The 19,009-nt window shown below is 37.6% G+C and overlaps 1 protein-coding gene across 3 annotated transcripts in view; it reads right to left on the reverse strand.

Moving 5' to 3' along the window:
- The window catches only part of LOC115601466 (ephrin type-A receptor 3), a 230,289-nt gene that overhangs the window by 40,384 nt on the left and 170,896 nt on the right, over positions 1-19,009 (reverse strand). For 2 of the 3 annotated variants that reach the window (XM_030471489.1, XM_030471491.1), the window contains exons 7-11: positions 15,514-15,676; positions 13,052-13,154; positions 12,521-12,588; positions 8,134-8,259; positions 1,636-1,821 (exon numbers count right to left, since the gene is read on the reverse strand). In XM_030471489.1, the coding sequence (XP_030327349.1) occupies positions 1,636-1,821; positions 8,134-8,259; positions 12,521-12,588; positions 13,052-13,154; positions 15,514-15,676 (646 nt within the window). The remainder of the gene's footprint in view (positions 1-1,635; positions 1,822-8,133; positions 8,260-12,520; positions 12,589-13,051; positions 13,155-15,513; positions 15,677-19,009) is intronic. The other variant, XM_030471490.1, reaches the window with a different exon arrangement.

The following is a 19,009-nucleotide window of genomic DNA, read 5'->3' on the forward strand; positions in this document are numbered from 1 at the left end:
ACACATTCTTGTGGGGTTTTTTAAATTTCATATAATTTGTTGTAGTAAGCTACCAAATACTTTCATACCTGTCTATTCTTCTGAAACCTTGAATCATGCAATTTAATACAAAGATTCCTTAAACCCAATAAAATCATCTACTTAACAACAAGGTATTTGGTATACTTCTAAGCAGTTAAACTGTAAATGTCCTCAGCACATTCCAAGCACTTCATTGCAATGGCAAGGAGCTGCTTTGGCAGCAGAGTCCTCTACAATGAACTAGGAAACATCCTGCCTCAGTGAGAGCACGAGAGCCAGAATTTGCCTCAGCAAGGCAGTGTCACCATCACTGGATCCCACCACCTGCTCATGAGAAGAGCATGGGGATCTGGACAGCTTTGAGGAGACTACTGTGGCTACCATGGGAAAGCTGAGTAGGAGTTCTAAGGCTGACACCACTGTTCATAAATGCCTGTTACAACCTGCTGTTACCTAAATGACAGTAGAGTTGGAGAGGCTTCTTCAAATATGTTACTTTTCAGGAAGGTGCCACACGTGAATGGATGTTTCCATTACTTTTTTGTCTCAAAACAAGAAGGTGATTTGTTATCATTAAAATAGTCAAAAATACACTTTAACAAAAACCCTCTGCACCCATAACAGAAGCAACCAAATGCATATTTAGAAAACGTCTCAGTAAAAAAATACATATATATATTATCAAAGAAATAAAATCAATTTTACTACTGGCATCTGAAAGTCCCAAGATTTTTATTATTTTTTTTCCCCCTTTAGGTTTTTACTAAGATGTACTCTGGAGATTCAGGATCTTTAAAATGTCTCATATTGGTACGTATTGAATATCACATGGAGTAACGTGGAGTATTTTTTCCCTTCATGGAAACCATGTAGGAAGAAGTTTGGACTTATGCATTAATTTACTGGTACCAGTTGCTGTAGCCAGGTAGGCTGTTCATTAATTTGTGCTAATGATAAAGTCTAATGACTTAGTTGAAAGCAGAACATATTGCTTCAGTACAATTAGGAAACCTTAGGACATCAGACTGTGACTGGTAACAGATGATCAGCAAGTGCCTCTTGGCCACTTTGTAGCAATTTGTAGCTCTGGAGTTTATTAAACCTGCCTGAGCTGCAGTGTTCTTCAGAAACACTTATTTTTCTACATGTTCTCTGTATTTTTTTTAAGCAGACTATTTTTATTTTTCCCAGATCATCAACCCAGGGTATGGTTTCTAAGTTCTCAGCAGCCTGAGAACAGCAAGCCAGTGAAGATCCTGCAGCTGCACTGCAGGCAATTGCCTCCAATACCATTCTTCATTGGATCCATCAGTGTGGGGTTAGTTGCCGCTTTCACACGGGTAATTTTTTTCCTGCTTTGGAGGAAATAAAATATACATTGCAAAAGCCAAACTATGTGTTTCTGCTGTTATCTCTTTTGAAGGATATCTGGTACATATTGACAGGGTTAGAGCATAAACATTTCTGGAAGGGTTTGCAGACAATAAACATGGATGAGTCAGCTTTTTATTTGCTTTTGTTCTTGAAAGACCAGCAAATCCCAGAACAATTTAGGTTGGAAGGGACCTTCAGTGACACTTCTCATGCAAAACAGATGCTCCTGTGATAGCTTACTTTTAGTGACGACTCCCTCTAATCGAATGATATTAGGGTGGTCAAACTGCCCCATGATGCTTGCTTCTCCGAGGAAGTCCCTCCTCTGTTTTTCTGTGTAACCAACTTTCAGGGTTTTGATAGCCACTGAAATTTCCTTTTTAGAAGGCAGCTTCAGGCGCCCACTGCACACTTCTCCAAATTCCCCTAAAAAAGTGGAAAAAATTACAAAAGATTAATTATAGTTATTTCATGGGGATTTAAGAAAGAAGACAGCATTCAGCAAGAGTCCCTGAAGTGTGATATTTACTGGTGGGCCACAGACCAGAGCTCCAAAGGAGGCCTTTGGACAACTGCTTAACATGCTTAGGCTCTCCAGCTGTCACACTGGACAATTTCACTTATTTACACTGCATATCCAGATGACTGTAGAGCAGAGGAATGCATAAATGTGACCAGAAAATTCCATTTTTGTTTCGGTTGATGGACTTTGAGACAATGGTAGGAGGGCTGATTAACACAGAAGTATCAGAATAATCATGCATCCTTACTCTTCATTTCCACCAAACATATTTTACTTATTTAAAGTTGCAAGGTAATTCATAACAAAATAATTCATCTACACAGCTGCAAAGAAAAAATAAATCCATACAGATTATCTTTGTTCTGTCATTATTCAGTTGGATCTAATAATGCAAATATATACTGTCACTATGGGACTACAGGACCTGATAGTCCACCATGAACATTGTGCCCACTGAATATGGTGTGAGATCGTTAAATAGAAAATGGCAGATATCAGTTCATGTTTACTTTTATAAATCATGGTTTATCCTTTGCTGTGTATCATCCAAGAAGCGTATACAGAGAAAATTACCTTGGCATTCAAATAAGCACATATTACATATGTTGACAAATCGCTGGAAGAAAACACTTGAAAATTTCTGTATTTAACTAATGATGACATAAAGCATGTAAGGAAGTTTCAGTACCTTAACGTTTTAGCAGCAACTGACTTTTGGTTCCCAGTTATCTAACCCCCCATCTTAGATTTCATACAATATAATAAACTGCACCTACAACATCCCAGTTAAAATTACAGTAGCAACCTTTTTTCTCCTTGTTTTAATGACAAAATAATTGAAATGATGAAAACCACAACAAAAACAGAGAATGGCTAAAACACGCAAGAAATACGATAGCAAGAATTGTCCCTACAAAATTATTTATCTTTACAGATAAGGAAAACACCATACTGATCAGGGAAGAAAGGTTGGTTGTTTGCTGGATTTTGTGTGTATGCATTCTGTTTGTTTTCTTTCAAGAAACTAGAGGGTATTGCTGGAGGGCTTTAACACTCGTTTTCTAACACATGCCTATTTAAGCTCTTTTGTCAGAATACACAAGATCTAAATATAAATAGTCCGTCATATGCCATATCTTGTCAAGTGGCCTTGTGCAGAAAGCCTGACTTGGAAACAAACTAATCCTATAAATCTAAATCTAGCTGGCATAATTTTTATGCCAACTGGGAATTTTGATTTTATTTGTGAGTGAAGCATCATGGAAAAAGTGATTATACTGCTTACATATGAGCTTTTCCCCACTTAATGTGTAATAATCCTAAATGCAATAGCACAACTACGCCTCTAAAGAGCAAAGGCTCTTGGAACTCATTTGCCCACAATGATTCTTTCTTTATCTCTGCAGCTGATTGTTTACATTAAGCAACATCTGTGAAAACTAAAATGACCAAAATCCACAGAAATAAAGTAATTTTAATAGGCAAATTTAAATAATTTTGCTCTTCATAAATTTGATGCTCAGAAATGTATGATGGATTGACAGCCCTTCAGCATTGACTTCAGATGTCATACCACATGGGATACATTTGAGATGTTACATTCGAGATGTTACATTCAGCCCATTCATTTGCAAACTGAAATTATTATTTCATAAATGGCTGACATTAGAGTTCATGCTGCATTTGTAGCAATGCAATTCGGGCATGATAAAGGGGGAAAGAACACTGACCTGAGTCTTAAAAGTCAGGGCTGTGTGTGCACATTCAAAAGTTCAAGGAATTGGTGTTATTTATTCACAACAAGGAATGAGAAGAGAGAGAGACATGACAATAGTTTTGGCTTATCAAAATTATGGTTATATGGATGCTAACTCCTTTTTCTATACAGAAAAGATAAACCAAAGAATAGTTTCAAATTACAATAAAGCTCAGCTAGATCAGGAAAAAATTCTAACAGTAAGGACACTTGGACAGTGCAAAAGATTTTTTTATGGAGTCTACAAAGTCTTATCTTGTAGATTATAAAGAATAAGCATCTGTCAAGAATGGTACCTAAGAAGCTGGGAAAGGGTGTGGACTTAATGACCTCCTGAGGTCACTTTTCAGCTTTATTTTATAAGGTTTCTCTGTTAGACAGCCAATTTAAACAAAAAAACCTGAACAAACGTGTCATAGGTCAATGACCTTTCTCTGTTGCTAGCACAGGCTAGATTTGAGCCAACATAGAAGTGAATGTCACCAAATCTTATCACTAAGTGCTGAGGTGCTTCATCCTCTGGGCATGGTACTCTGCTACTACTGTAATAATAAAAAAAAATTAAACTCAGAGTACGTATCTTTATATACTTATACACTAGTAAAATATATTACATCCATCGCTTCTAACGTTATTTGTATTTCAGGCTGCCAAGACAGGCAGCAGCTCAGAAAATGAATTGTAAAACCTATTACTAGTAACTAATGGGTGCTGAATCCTGTTCAGACTTCTTAATTAAAAATGTTCAATCTCTGCAAACCAAAATGACAAGTATACTTCACCAAGAGCAAACACTGCTACAGTTCAAATACTAACCCCAGCCCAACACTCTCAGAGTGCTACAAAGAAGCAGACTGAAGCACATCTTGAAAACAGAAGGAAGGGGAAAAAGTGTTTGAAATAAATCTTGTAATGTCCAGCTTCATATTTCCTTTTCTCTATGTTTTAATGGTCAAAAAAGCTATAAAAAGCTAACCTCTTAAAACTATTGTTCGGTTACTGTCAATGAAGACTATAGCTATGATTTCAGCAAACAGTCCAGGAATCAAGCCTTTATTTACAACTGGAATCATATATCTGATATCTGTTTGACTTTTGGGAAGGAAAAGATTATGGCTAATGTGCATCAACACGGTCCCATTCAGCCATGGCTGCACAGTTTAGAAATTGGGTGATTAATCAGATTCTACAAATGCCTCAATGCCAGTTGATGCTGCAAGAGACTAAAAGTTGGACCGTTCATAGCAATGGAGCTTACTCTTGCCCATGAATATAAAATGGAAAACAATTTCACTAGAAAAAGCTCACTGGGCACATTACCCTTCGTTTCTTTCATATATAGGGCAGCATGGATGCTACATAACTCTACGTGGTCAACACCCATAATGACATGCAGTTACACTACATCTTTTTTCCTGCAAATCGTTATTACATGGTCCCAGTAGGAAATGGACTGGATCTCATCAGATATTGTTTAGGAGGAATAAGGACTTGTGTTCAAGTTGGAAGGTAGAAAACCAGAAAGAGATGAGTTTGGTGGCTTTTGATGTAGAGCCTTTCTGAAGTGTTTATTTTTAATTATGCTACACACATAAACACTGTATAACCTGCCCTGAAGACTGATATGTCTATTTACATCTGGAAAGCAAATAGATATTATTAGGAGGTCTGTTCACGTGATAAAGATCACTCTTCAGGAGACCTTAATTTCTTTTCAAATAGGCTACTTAGTGTATCAGTGAATGGCATTTACTGTGCATTGAGACCCAGGGGACACGTAAAAGATGACTGTGAAACCAGCTACCCCTTTACTTTGCTGTGTTTTAAATCATGTTTGTACTGCTGTGCACAGAACTCCCTCAGAGTTGGAGAGGCACCTAAACTTAATGTTTCATAAACCTCATGAACCTCAGCAATGTTCTACACGCCTTCACTGAGACATTCCAAACCTCCACCATAAGTTCATGGACAGGTAGCCCCTAAATTCTAAAAATACTTTGATTAAGAAGATGTTATCCTGCAAGTATGTTTAAACTTTGAAAGAAAAACAAAAGCTGGCTTTCATGTTCAGCAAAGCACATATGTAAATCTATCTCAAATCAAGAAAGTACTTTTTGTAGTATTTTCTTGCTATCCAATTGGATTTAAACTTCTTAAGTGGTTTGCTGAACTGGATCCATAAAAACAAGCTGTTTTAAAAGAAAGAATTACTTTAAAGAAAAATCTGAAAAAGTGGCTCCTGACCTCAATTTTCTTATGCTTAGACTCCCACTAAAATCCCTTGTGTTTTTCTCGAGGTTCTTTTGGACAAGAATATTTCCTTATTGAGTCTGAGTTTGTTTTCAAAGCCACGTAAGCTGCCCTCTTTCCTCAGAGACTTCTGGCTAAAGCTGTGAAAAAGTGCTTGGAGAAGGACCTCAGAATATCGAGATTACTTGCCTGACTTGAAGGTCTCATTACTTACGTCACACTTCAACAGAGTTAAATGAATCCCTTCTTCTCAAATCACTGTCTTTTTATAATTTAATTCACACTTGCATTTGTAAAGGAGAAGGGCAGGAAAAGACCAAGTCATTCACTCAAATAAGTCATTGACTCAAGTAAGAGACAGGAAATGCCTTTCTGCTTGTGGGAAGGAAAGAAGTATTCCTGCAGAAGCAGCCTTGGAGGCATTCACTACAAATGCAAGAACTACCATGTGCTGAATGTGACAGAAGTGTAAAGTGATGTTACGAACACATTTTGGAAGCTTCCAGCTTCCAATGTCATGATTTTTGTCTGTTCTTTCCTTCATGACTCTTCTTGCTGGCATCTCTGGCAACTGCTAATAGGAAATGCTAACTGTAATGCCATATGTAGCTTAGACTACATGAATCTGACAAATGGTCTCCAACAAATGGCTGTATTATATTTTGAGTCTGAGCTTCAATGTAGAGGACCTGCAGGAACCTACCATCACTTTTACTGGAAAGGAACAAGGGGACTTCTTTTTAAACCACCTGACTCTTTTAGAACATATCCCTTTTTTGAAGCTTCTCAGAAAACTCTTCCTCCATTTTCAGAGGTCATATTTGACAAATTTTGGTTTACCTCTCATTCTCATGTATTTCCTAATAGGTCAGAACAATGAGCTATAAAATATGAAATATCATTGATTCTTATGAATTTGTTTTCTAGATTCATGTACTATGTACAGTTCAAGTTTGGAAAGCTTATATTTGTGAGTGAAGGCTCCTGAAAGTTTTATAAGGAAAAATGCAGCTTTTGGATTTAGCTTTTCAGTAACTCCCTTCTCTACCCCCATATTAACTCTATTATGTGCAGTAAGCAGAGCTTTACTGCCTTGAATGAAGATGATGGAGAACAGTGCACTCTTGTGGGGCAAAATTAAAACCAGCAAGGAACAAAAAATCTACTTTTGCAGAAGATAACCTAACTTCATACAAGCACTTGAGTAGCTGCAGCGAGAGAGGATGAATACTATTTCTTTTTGCTGGGTGATTCAGGAGATGCACTGAGTTCAGTAGCTTGGTTCTGTATTTTTTTCCAACTGGAAATCTTTTGCTGTGCACTAGGAGTCCGCCTTTCTCACATCTCATGATTTTAATTCAAGTAATAAGTTTAGAGAGAACCAAAAAAAAAAAAATAATAAAAGAACTAGTAATTTTCAATGGATTAAAAATCAACAGTACTTCTCACAAATGCTTTAATTTAGCAGGAAAGCTAACACTTCATGATCTTCTGACTCAGCGAGACAATCAGTCACCCCAAGAAGGAAGCACACATCCTACCAGGAACTACATGCTGCATTGCAACATGGACAACTCTGTGTGACGGGACTTTCTGTAATCCGGCTCCTCTGCTGCAAAATCTGCTCATTTCGGCAGTTTGTTTTCTGTAAACCAAACAATCTATGGCGTCTCTATGGCTCAGACAATCAGTTATCAGACAGACAACCCTTTCCTCCTAAATCGATAATTCAAATCCAAAACAGTGACCAAAATCAATCCAATGATCAAAGGTCATTGCAGCCTGATGGATGAGTGATGACTGGTATGAAATGAGTTTGTGGTTTCACTCAAGGCATAATAGTCACCAGTCCTTTTTTATTTTTAAAAAAAGAAAGCATCTTCACAGTTGATACCATTTTCTGTGCTGACAGATTTTAAAGAGAAACAGAAGAAGTAAGGCTGAACTCTTTTCATGCCCAACAGTGCTACATCCAAGTGTGGGCTAACGGGTGCCTTTGAAAAGCTGCCTCTCTATCTATCTGCTTTGTTTGGGAAAAATGAATAAGAACTGCATGCCCTTAAGTTTTCATATGGACTGAAATCAGCTATAAATATGACCTACTAATTTGAAGACTTCAGATTTCTTTTCAGTCACAAGTATAAACCCCAAAATGAAAAACAGTATATACAGCAAAAAGCTTTAGTTCGTTATATCTGGTGATCATTACCTGCTCCAACTACTTTATCAATGGATATATTAGAAGCATCTAGTTCCTTGGCAAATTCATGCACAGCTTGATTGGGATCTTCATACGTATGCGGATCTACGTAAGTTCTCAGGCCTGGGAGTTTTACTGTGTAAAAACAAATTTAGAGAGAAAATGTTACTTAGACTTAATTAATCCTTCTAAAGAAAGCTCATGAGACAACAGAAATCAAATCAACAGAACAAAGCATACAGCATTTTCAAATCAAACTGCTTTTGGTCAAACTTTATAAAGCCAGAGACACTAACGTAGTTATTGCATGGAAGTCTAAAAACCAATTTTAAATATATCTGCACTTTCCATATTTAACTGCTTTTCAAATATTAAAATATGACCCACCCATTCCAGCTTGCTACATATAGATGCTGGATTGTATTGTCCATATCAATGTAACAACAGAGACGAGAAACAAAATATAGGATGCTTCAGTCAACCTGAAAAGTTCTTAGGAATATACTAAGGAGAGCACATCAACTCAAACTTGTTCTTTCCCAGTCCTCCATCAAGGTGCATAAGAAAAGAAAATAATACATGAACAAATGCATCTCTGCCTTAATTCTCTGCTAGCACATACAAGGATGGCAGCCAGCTGTTCTTACCATCAAAGTCTGGTTCTACTGCTCAGTTACCCTAACATCCATGTTATTATATTATCTGCCTCTACAGTTTTCTGGCCAGGGGTTGTTCATTTTGCCTGGGGCAAGTGCTAGTTCAAATGACTGAACAATTTTAAGGGCAGTTTCAAGCTCTCCACATCTTTTCTTCTAGCAGGACTGGGAGTCGGAGGAAAATACTCTTATTCCCAACCTCTCTCTCCAGCAAAGATGTCAAAGGCAAAGCATAGCCTCATTCCTCCTCCCCAGCTCAAGGCCCTGCTTTTGCATGTACCCAGTACCTTGTGTGTCTGCCTCTGTATTAATTTTACAACACAAAGGTGTTTTGTTAACAAAAAGTGAAATAATCATTACATTCAACTTAAAGTTTTCAGCTTCTGAGACAAAACCTGCATTCCCGGATATGTATTCTAGATTTTTATAACAGTACCAGTTGGTCTTGTAAAAGATTACCTCCTCCTACAAACACTGCCTTAACCCACTCAGGAATATCCGTTCCAGCTTGGCATTATTCTACTGCATGAATTGTTGACTACTAGAATAGTTAAACCTTTTTTGTTCGGGTTACACAGATGGGAAAAAATACCTTTGGACCATTAGCTAGAGCACACCATTGTTTTGTCAAACAATCCCCAGTGTACGTAAAAAATAAACAAACAAAAAGAAAATCAATTTTATGGAGATTTATTGGACTCAGAATTGACAAAGAAATGATAAAACTGAGTTCGCAAGTTAATTGCCTCAATAACAATGCAAACTAAGAGCCATGCTCTTAACACAAGGACTGCGTGTGCGCAGCATTAAATGAAGACTGTGTTTCCTTCAAGAGCCTGATGATTACAGAATTACTTGCAAATAAAACAAAAAGTAACTGGCTGTATATTGCTGCTGGTTAAAAATCTTGTAAATGCTCCTTTCCGTCCATGCTGAATGTACGTTACAGGCTCCCTTGTACCCCCAGTAAAAATAATTAAAAGCTTCTGCACTGTTGGGTTTTTGGCTGCAGATTTTTTAATGCTGACCCCAGAGGTTCCCAAGATCAGGTGATGGTGACTGCAAGGAGAATAATCCCTTCACACCAATAATTAAGGACAGCCTGTATAGTAACTGGGTTCTGTCATGAAAAACAGATAATAAACACATGCACATGTGTTAAGCTGTACTACTTTACAGCTCATTCTGTGCAAACATAATAATTTACATTTTCATTTTAACAGCATGAATTGCCCTAAAGGTAGCAAAAAATAAAAAGGGCCTAGCCAAAGAAGGCAAAGGGAGAGGATCTGAGGAGGTGAAACATTTTTGCTCCTTTGAAGTAGTATTATAGGATTTGTAATAAGGCTGCAGGGAATAGGTCATGGCTGGAGCCTTTTTTAAAGTAATTCAGAATAAACTGACTGAAATAAACCAGCTGCTGTATTTAAGATGCTGAAAGTTTACGACAGCCATGGCAGTTACTTTATGCTTTTTTTAGTTCATGCGAGCAATTTTCTTATTCTTTGAGAAAGACTGAAATTTGGTAGAATAAAGTTTCAACAGCCACACATGTACATGCATACAAATCCCAACACAAATATCTGCAAAAAATCAATAAATCATTTTCAAGAATTTCTAACAGAAATACCAGGGCCATGGTCAGCTCTGTTCTTACTACACAGTGAATCAGCATGGCACTACTCAGAAAACAGTACATAAATATCTAAAGCCAAATTAAAAGCAATTTAATCCGCAGGAATTTAACAGCACTGACATGTTTAAGAATAGTGATTGCAACTTTCCATTGTGTGGGAGTAAGGAGAGCAAATTTTGACCTGTTATTTGTCTGTGACACTTTTTTTACTGGCTGCTTTTATTTTGTAACCTCATTAAATTTGGATGATGAAGCATTAATTCTATGGGCCACATGTAACCGTATAGGGGTTTTTTGAGACTAGTTGGTTAGCAGTTGTTGGGCTGCACGAAGCAAAGCCCACTGGTGCAGCTTGTGTATCCCCTGACAGTGCAGGGGAAGGAGCACACATGTTGTGGATATGCATACTCACGGCTCTCGGGAGATAAGGAGGGGCTCCAAACTTAAAATAGTAATAATAATATGAACAGTCAGAGAACAGTTACTCCATTGTCATGGGGATTAGGAAGTAGTTCTAATTTCCAACTACTGCAGGTAAATCCCTCATTAAAATGTTAACTCAATTATATTTGGTGGGGAGGCATCTGATTATGGTACCAAGGGCACTTTTATTGCCAATGGTACAGCACCACTGTTGCATGAAGAAAACCCATGTACATTAACATTACGACATGCTAAGCAAGAGATTCAACATGGTCTACGTGGCGTAGCAGGATATTTATGTGGAGCCGAAACAGTTTCAAAGACAAACTACTGCTTCTTAGTAAAAACATGCTCATTAGACACCAAGAATTCTGTGGGTGAAAAAAAAAAAAAGGAATTTCCAGTCTTGGTGTTTATGAAGGTGTTTCATCTTTGCCCCATAAAGATGAAAAAAACACAAAATGCAGTGATAAACCCACCAATAATAGCCCCCTCTCCCCCAGTCAGGAGTGTTAAACTATCACCTTCCTCTCCTCCTCCAAAACTATTTTCTTTCTTTTTTAAAGAGGGTATGGATGGTCCTTCTAGTCTTCACAATCCACAGCTCCCCTGCTGTGGAAAAGTGCTGCAGGGTTATGTACACTGCAGAGAGAATACAGGATCAGAGAGGAGCTGAAATACTGCAGGATGACATTCTCCTCCAGCCACGGGCCACAGCAGGCTACTTCTTCCTGGTAGCCAGTACAGGCGCCCAGGCTCACAAAATCAACACTCTTTCCCGAGTGTCTTCTGAATAAGATCTTGCTCCATGCTGTTTCTTTCAGAGGGCACAGCCAAATGACCCAGAATAGCCATGAATAAAGTCCCACTTAGCCTTAATAAAAATAAGTACTGAAGCATCAGAAATAGATAGGCTTTAGGTCTGGCTTTTGAACACATTTCAAAAGTAACCCAGATTCCTCAGGATGAGCAAAATTTCACATCCTTAACTACATACAAAAGACAATGGAAGTCAATAGAAAGGCTCTCTTGTTAGTCTTAGATGAGACCCAGAGAAAGCACAGACATATTCATTATTGCGAGCAGGGAATCAGGACTTGAAAAACACATGTTTGAAAAGAGAGCTGGATTAAAAATCCCATTAATTTTTGACATACTTGCTTATGTCAAGTAGTTATTCTTAATTTGAGAAACTACTCCAAGTCACTTTTCAGACCGCTTAGAATAATTCCAAACTATTATTGGGTCAACTTTGTCAAATGAGTAATTTTCACAGTCCCTTCAGTAGTCATCAAGACAGGTTTCATTGATTTTATATTTTGCTTTGTAAAGAAAATGACATTTCTTAGACTTCATACAGCTGATAATGAGGAAACTGAAGTTACACTCTGTGTTTCAGTAATGCACAGGAATCAATATCACATTACTAACCACATGCATTGCTTGAGCATAGACATTGATGTTTTGCTCATCACTACTCTGAACACATATGAAAGAATTTGAAACAAAGAATAATTGTTTGGGGAAAATCTCCCTACCCACAAGAGTAGCAATAATTCTCTTCCCAATTTCACCTTGGTTTAAGTGAGGTATGACTTTTTTTTTTTAATTTGAAAAATACGAGGTATCTAGGGGATGAATTCAACAGATTTGGAAGCATTAAAAGGCTTCAGTAACTTACAATGGCCATTCCCAAAATGTAGTCTTTTCTCATCAGTGCCATGCTTAGACTTCTTGTATCCACAGAATCTATACGCGACAGAGGGAAAAAAATAGAGAGAGAATTTTGTGTGTTAACTGCAGGTGGAAACAGAATAATATGTTTTTCCTCCACAATTAAATGCCTGTTTGAAAGTTTAATGATATTTACATTCTCTGTGCCCTATAGAGGCATGTTATATTCTCAGGGAATTTGAGGAAATTGGCTAATGAGAGGATTTGTTGATTTTTGACCCCTACAGTTTAATTTTACAATTGCCTAAGAATGTGTTTATAGCATTTTTTAACAACTGCTGTATGACTGGGGCTGCTAATGTTAGTGGGCTCATTACTGAGCATGAAGCTGCATTAGTAGCTCCTGGGCAGCAGACAAAGGAGAAGGTACAAACAAGCCATGCTACTGCCTGATGGCACCCGATTTGCCATGCTCATCAAGGCCCCTCAGGGAAATGGAAGCAGGAGCAAATGTACAAACCAGAGGATAAAAACTAACCTCCCAATCAAGACGTACACCACAACTGTGAGGAGGATAATGGCTACTGCTGCTGAAATGGCAATCATTACAACCTGGCTATTCTCGCTGGAAATGGAGAATGCTGGAAAGTTAACACAAACATATATAAATAACCCTCCCAAAACATAATGCTGATTACATCACAATTGACACTTGTATATGGAACAGACAGATTAAGTCATCACTATACAGCATTTGGTCGCTTGCCAAAGATTTAATCTACTAAGTAATTATTCATCACACAAATAAATACAAGGGAAGAAAACAAAAGACTCCAGCCATCTTTGACAATTTACCAAAGTTGTTTCAACTACTGCAGATTTTTACTCTTGCTCATTGTTAAAACTGATACTTAAATATAAACATATATCTAAATACAAACATACATACCATGACACACATATATTTTGTCATGGTCAGTAACGAACTTCTTCTTGGCAAGAAATCCCACCCAGTCAATAATTGTCACCCTTATTCTCACTTCTGGATGATGGAAAGTAATTTAGTGAATTAAGCTTTCCAGTTAAGCTTGACAGTATCCCTGTGAAGGTTATGAAAAGCTAGGGCACGCAGAAGCCGAGAGAAGGGCTATGCATGGTTAATTAATGTCTATATGAAAAAGAAGGGCTATCTTCTGCCTTACATTGGATGCTTCCCTGTGGTCCCTAAGCATGTAGCTCTGATGTGCTAGAGTGCTATACAATGACAGGACACCTTTAGATCTTAGGTGTTATGAACAATCTTCAGCAGACACCTGAACTTTACCAAGTACAACAGAATTAGGCTCCTCAGCTCTATTCTTCAAGTTAGCTGTCGAAAGAGAACTGAAAGTTAGCACTGCTTGTCCCCACAAATTAGACAGTTTGGGTACGTGACTGCTTGGAGTCACACTATTCCCCTTAGGAAGAAGCCTCTGCCTATTACAGACCTACAACTGCACTCTTGTTGTTATGATAAGTTGGCAATAGGAAAAAAGTTATGCAGTTTGTTGTCTATCTGTGTAACTTGTATGCTTGTTATTAAGATGTGCACCACTGCTTCCTGTCACCTTCCACATTTTCAGACAGCTACTTTTTCCTTTTAATATTACTTTGCAGAGAAAATTCATTAACCTCTATCACTGCAACTGATTTTTTTCTCATTGCTGTACTTGTTTGTCCTATTTTGAGTTCCAGTTTCATCCAGTATGCCAAAGCTGCATGTTACCATAACAGGGATTTGCATCTATGTTTTTTTAAACAAGAAGCTTGTTTGGTTTTCAGAATAAGAGCTGAAATGGGGGAAGAATAAGTGAGGTTGAAATACATAACATATCTCAAAAATATATGATGCCAAGTGAAAGACTATTTGGATTGATGCTACTCTTCTTGGTTAAAAATTCGTCACTTTTAGTGGAGCACTTTTTATGCTATGGGTTCTCAAGCCTTATCATGAGTACATGAATAAGCCTTATGAGAGCATATCAGAATTATAGTCCTTAGTTGTGTTATAACTCTGAACAGCAGATCTTCTATGAAAACTCAACCTTCTAAAAGCAAAGTCTTTGATTATGCATCATCAATCTACATCCGTAACTGGATACCTAAGCAAAGGTTGACTTTTTGATGCATTAATCCACTTTCAGCTTCTAGCAAAGAGAAGGTTTGATTTACTATATAGTACCAAGTGATGAGAAAGTGACATTTAAGACTGATCCCCATTAAGAGTCTTTCTGGAGCTCTATTAAGAGTCTTTCTGGTATAATAACAGAATTTATAAACAATACCTATAAGGACATCAGTTAAATAATGTTAAAACCAGTTAAATAAATCTAGGCACTACAGGAAAGAAAAAGGAGTACCAGACCACTAAATATCTTCCCAAAGGCCACCCAGAAGTGTGGTGACAGAAAGAAGGGGGGACCCAAACAGCCCAACTCCCTGACCAGCTACTTAACTGAATGACCATCCTTTCTGACCTTTGCGTATTAGTTTCATGTTAAGGCTACACAGGAGACATCAACAATGCTCTGCAGTAGTGTGGAGAATTACACACTGTTCCACAGGAGTAATGGACAAATACAAAATTAATTCTCTAGGAGCAGGGGTTTATAGTCCATGGGGTTCAGGCCACAAACTTGGAACAGTGCGAGGCTGTGAATCTGTTTTTCTATCAGACTTCCTTCCTTGGCAGGAGCCGTGGTCTAGCAAAGTATCGATTCTGGCATGAGGCAGTGGTCGAGTAGGGAATGAAAGAAAATACCACCTGTGATAGTCATGGTATTCACTTTATAGCATGTTTCAAGTTTAATGATAAAATATAAAGTTATATAGTATTGCTACCCAGAAAGACACATCATAAACAGTTATGAGTTGCATTTAGTAAAAGGAGTGAAAGCAGCCATTCAAATCAGTCAGCAACTGAGCAATATGTCAGTATAAACCATTTGAACAAACACATACAATCTGGACTGGTTTCAAACTCAAACTTGCGGCTGTTTGTCCCATATCCGGCTGCAGTTCGGGCTCGAATTTGGAAGACATAGGTGGTATCAGGTTTGAGGCCACTGATGGTAACATTGGTGCCTTTGGCTCTCAGAATAGTATAGCTTGTCTCTTGCTCCTGCTTTTGGGAAGAGAAATTACCAGATTAAAACCACACCCTAAAAAACAGAAGTAAGAGGTGGCTGGGACAAAATTACTACAAATCACCTGGAAAGCACTGGCATATTTTTTGAATATTTATAGCCTGACAAATGCTTGTGCAGTCATTCATTTTCAATCTGCTAGAAATCTTTTTATGAAGAAGAAACCTAAATCATTAGAGCTTCTGTGGCCTTCTGCTGTAAATCTAACACTAGACATGCTGAGTATATGACATTTCATTAAATGGCTTTGCATTATTTTGCCCATAGTCTGTAATACAACAAGAAAATGAAGATTAAAATATTATTCAGAAAAAAGCCATAAAACAGATTTGCCTTCTGCACTGAACTGGAAGTTGTAACAGTCCAACTTAGACATTTTAGGGCCCTGCAGAGCTATTGCAGGACGCAGTTTTTACTGCCTCACGTTTTACAAGGCAGCATTTACCTTTATAACCGTCAGAAAAGAAACTCCTCTCAGGTTCCTCACCTCAGGTCTGTGAACAGGAGAATATAACTGGTTTTCTATTATGCTATAAAAACTGAGATTGAAGAGTCCATCGTCATTTGGGCAAAACCCCACTGAACTTACTCTTGAATGAGTCTTGGCTTTAGCAGCCAGAAAGGAAACATGTTTTCTCCTTACTGCTTTTTGTTAAAGAGCAAGGCATGTGTCCAGTGCAGATGATACGCTCACACTCTGCCTAATAGTCGCGTATTTCTGGCATAATGGCTTTTTATATAAAATAAGAAATTGACCATTTTGTAATTTAGTAAGTTCACACTGTGTAAAAAGCTAATCCTGATAAAAGTATGTCTCCGCCCCACTGTAAGCACCTAGACTAAAAATTTAAGCATGCATTTGGAGCCTGAGGTATTTCTTCTGTTACTAAAGCCATCCTGTACCAAAAGAGCATTTTTGGCTTCCTAAAAATGGCAGCTGGAACTGCCTCAGGAAAAATTTTGGACAGCAGCCACACGTGTGGGGAACTGTGAGAATCTTGGTTATTTAGGTTCCCCACCATGAACTTTTTTATTCTGGAGGTGCTGGGGATTTCATATGCTGCCCTTTTACTTTGCACACTCTGAAATACACTAATACCATTGACTTTTGCCTGGTTGAAAGCAGAAACTGCGTTAAGTTAATGTATGTCGGATGCAGACAATCTCACCTAATTCCCACTATGTTTTATGGCATTGCATTAGCTTGTAAGGTACTGACATTTTAGCTTTGACAACATTAAAGTGCCGATGCACGAGTACAGAGGTTGGAAAATACTTAACACAACTCAACGTCAAAGCCATCTCACCACCACGTGAAAAGTTCAACTGACTAGAGTTGTTTTAGTGTGTTTGCTCTGCAGTGCTGCCTAGAGTAAGAAAGTTACGTTTATTCTAAGTTAGTAGGTGGATATCAGAAACTGTTCACTTTGGTGCTACAGAAGCCTAACTACTCTGTTCTTGGCAGTCTTTGATATAAAGAGAAATAAAAACTTTCACACCACAGTTCGTGAAATTCTCAGAATCTTCACATAATATTCAACGTTATGCCATTATGCACGTGAGCAATCACAGTGAAGGACAGGGGGATGGAGGTGGGGAGAGAAGTAGCTAAGCAAGTGACTAAAAGTCACTGTCTAGAATCAAAACCTCAGATAGGGTGAGCTGGACCTAGTCTTCAAAGCATGGCCCATTTTCTCTGCATACTAAAAATGAAAAGGACATCAGCACTGGACCTCCTCATAGTTTCCCAATACTTCTCTGAAAAGTTTTTTGCTATAAATTCAGGGGAGAAAACACATTCTTAGGAGCATATAGGTTTATGTAAACTTATTTTTGAACTAACAAAAGCCTAGTATTATAATTTGCAGGATTTCCTTATCTCATAATTCAGTTGAACACAGGCAACTATTTTAATTGCAAAGACATAATAATCTTGTCTTTAAAACATAAAATCTTTTGTATATGCTATGACTGCCCATTCATTTTGATCTCACTTCAGGCTGCTTTTATGAAATGCAAACATTTCCTTCTTGTGCAGATGCATACGTGCAAGGGAAAAAAAAGTCATGGCCTGTCTGTTAATAATCCACAATGGAACTTGGAAAATAAATGTTTAAAACAATGGTATGGAGGATGTCGTGGTATCTTAGTTTATGGTCAGCTTTTTACACACATATTTTGTAAGTCATTTTTTATGTTACCAGTAATCAAATCAGTGAAACACCACATAAAAGCCCAAGTTTATCATTCTTGGGGATGAAGTAAAATTTCAGAGATACAACACTATAGCTGCCATAAGCAGAAGGAATATACAAAAAAGAGTCAGTCTTTGCCAAGCAGAACTTTAATCAAACACTCTGTTTGATGATAAATTTGAACTTGGACACACAAAGTGTATTCTTCCTGAATATTTCTGCATAGTTTACCAGACACAGTCTTTACTGGGAAGCAAATCCCACTACTGTGTCTCATTTGCAAATAACATTTTATAATTTTAAATTATGTTTTACAAAAGACATATTTTGGATACATCTAAAATTTATAGTGGCAGCACTAGTGAGAGTGAACAGTATGTAGTTTTTCAGATAAGCACAGTAAGTGTTTATATTATATGACGAAGAATGTTTTCTCCATCAGCTGCATGTAAACTTGAGAGGTCAAAACCAGACTAAACATCTTTGGGAGGAACCCACAGTCCAGATACTGCTTCCCCTTATTGTCAGGCATGAACTGTTCATCAATACGCCGGTTCCTACAAACCTTGTGGAGTTTACGTAGCTACCTACCCTCAAAGCCAGATTAACAAGAGTTTTTAAAGCAACTAATTGCATTTGCATATCGTTTACTTTATCAGCCTCAGAAAGAGCACAAACTGGATATCATTATTTATTTGCTGGATTTAACCAGCCTAGTGAGCACACAAATTTCAATGATGGTAAAAGCAAATCTATTTTACTAATGTGAGACTGCAATTAAATTTCACTCATTGTCTGAAGGAGATTTCACCTAAATGAAGTGTGTGTTTTAGTTAGCACAATTGTAAGACACCTATTTAAATGAAGCAATTAATAGTTTATGTATGGTATTTAGGAGATGGTTTTTTTCTATCTTTGCATAACAAGATACTCCTTCCAGAGAACATAATTATGTGAGTGAGGACAAGGAGAAAGCAAAGTATCTTCTTGTGTAAGAAAAAAAGTAAATACATGCATATATGGCTTTTTTCAGATGTACACTTTGACAGCTGAGATGCTTAAAATCCAGCACAGCATTATGGTCTAAACTGAGGTGTCACTTGGTACCATTAACTT

The sequence above is a fragment of the Strigops habroptila genome, chromosome 2, assembly GCF_004027225.2.
Source record: "Strigops habroptila isolate Jane chromosome 2, bStrHab1.2.pri, whole genome shotgun sequence".
Lineage (NCBI taxonomy): Eukaryota > Metazoa > Chordata > Aves > Psittaciformes > Psittacidae > Strigops > Strigops habroptila.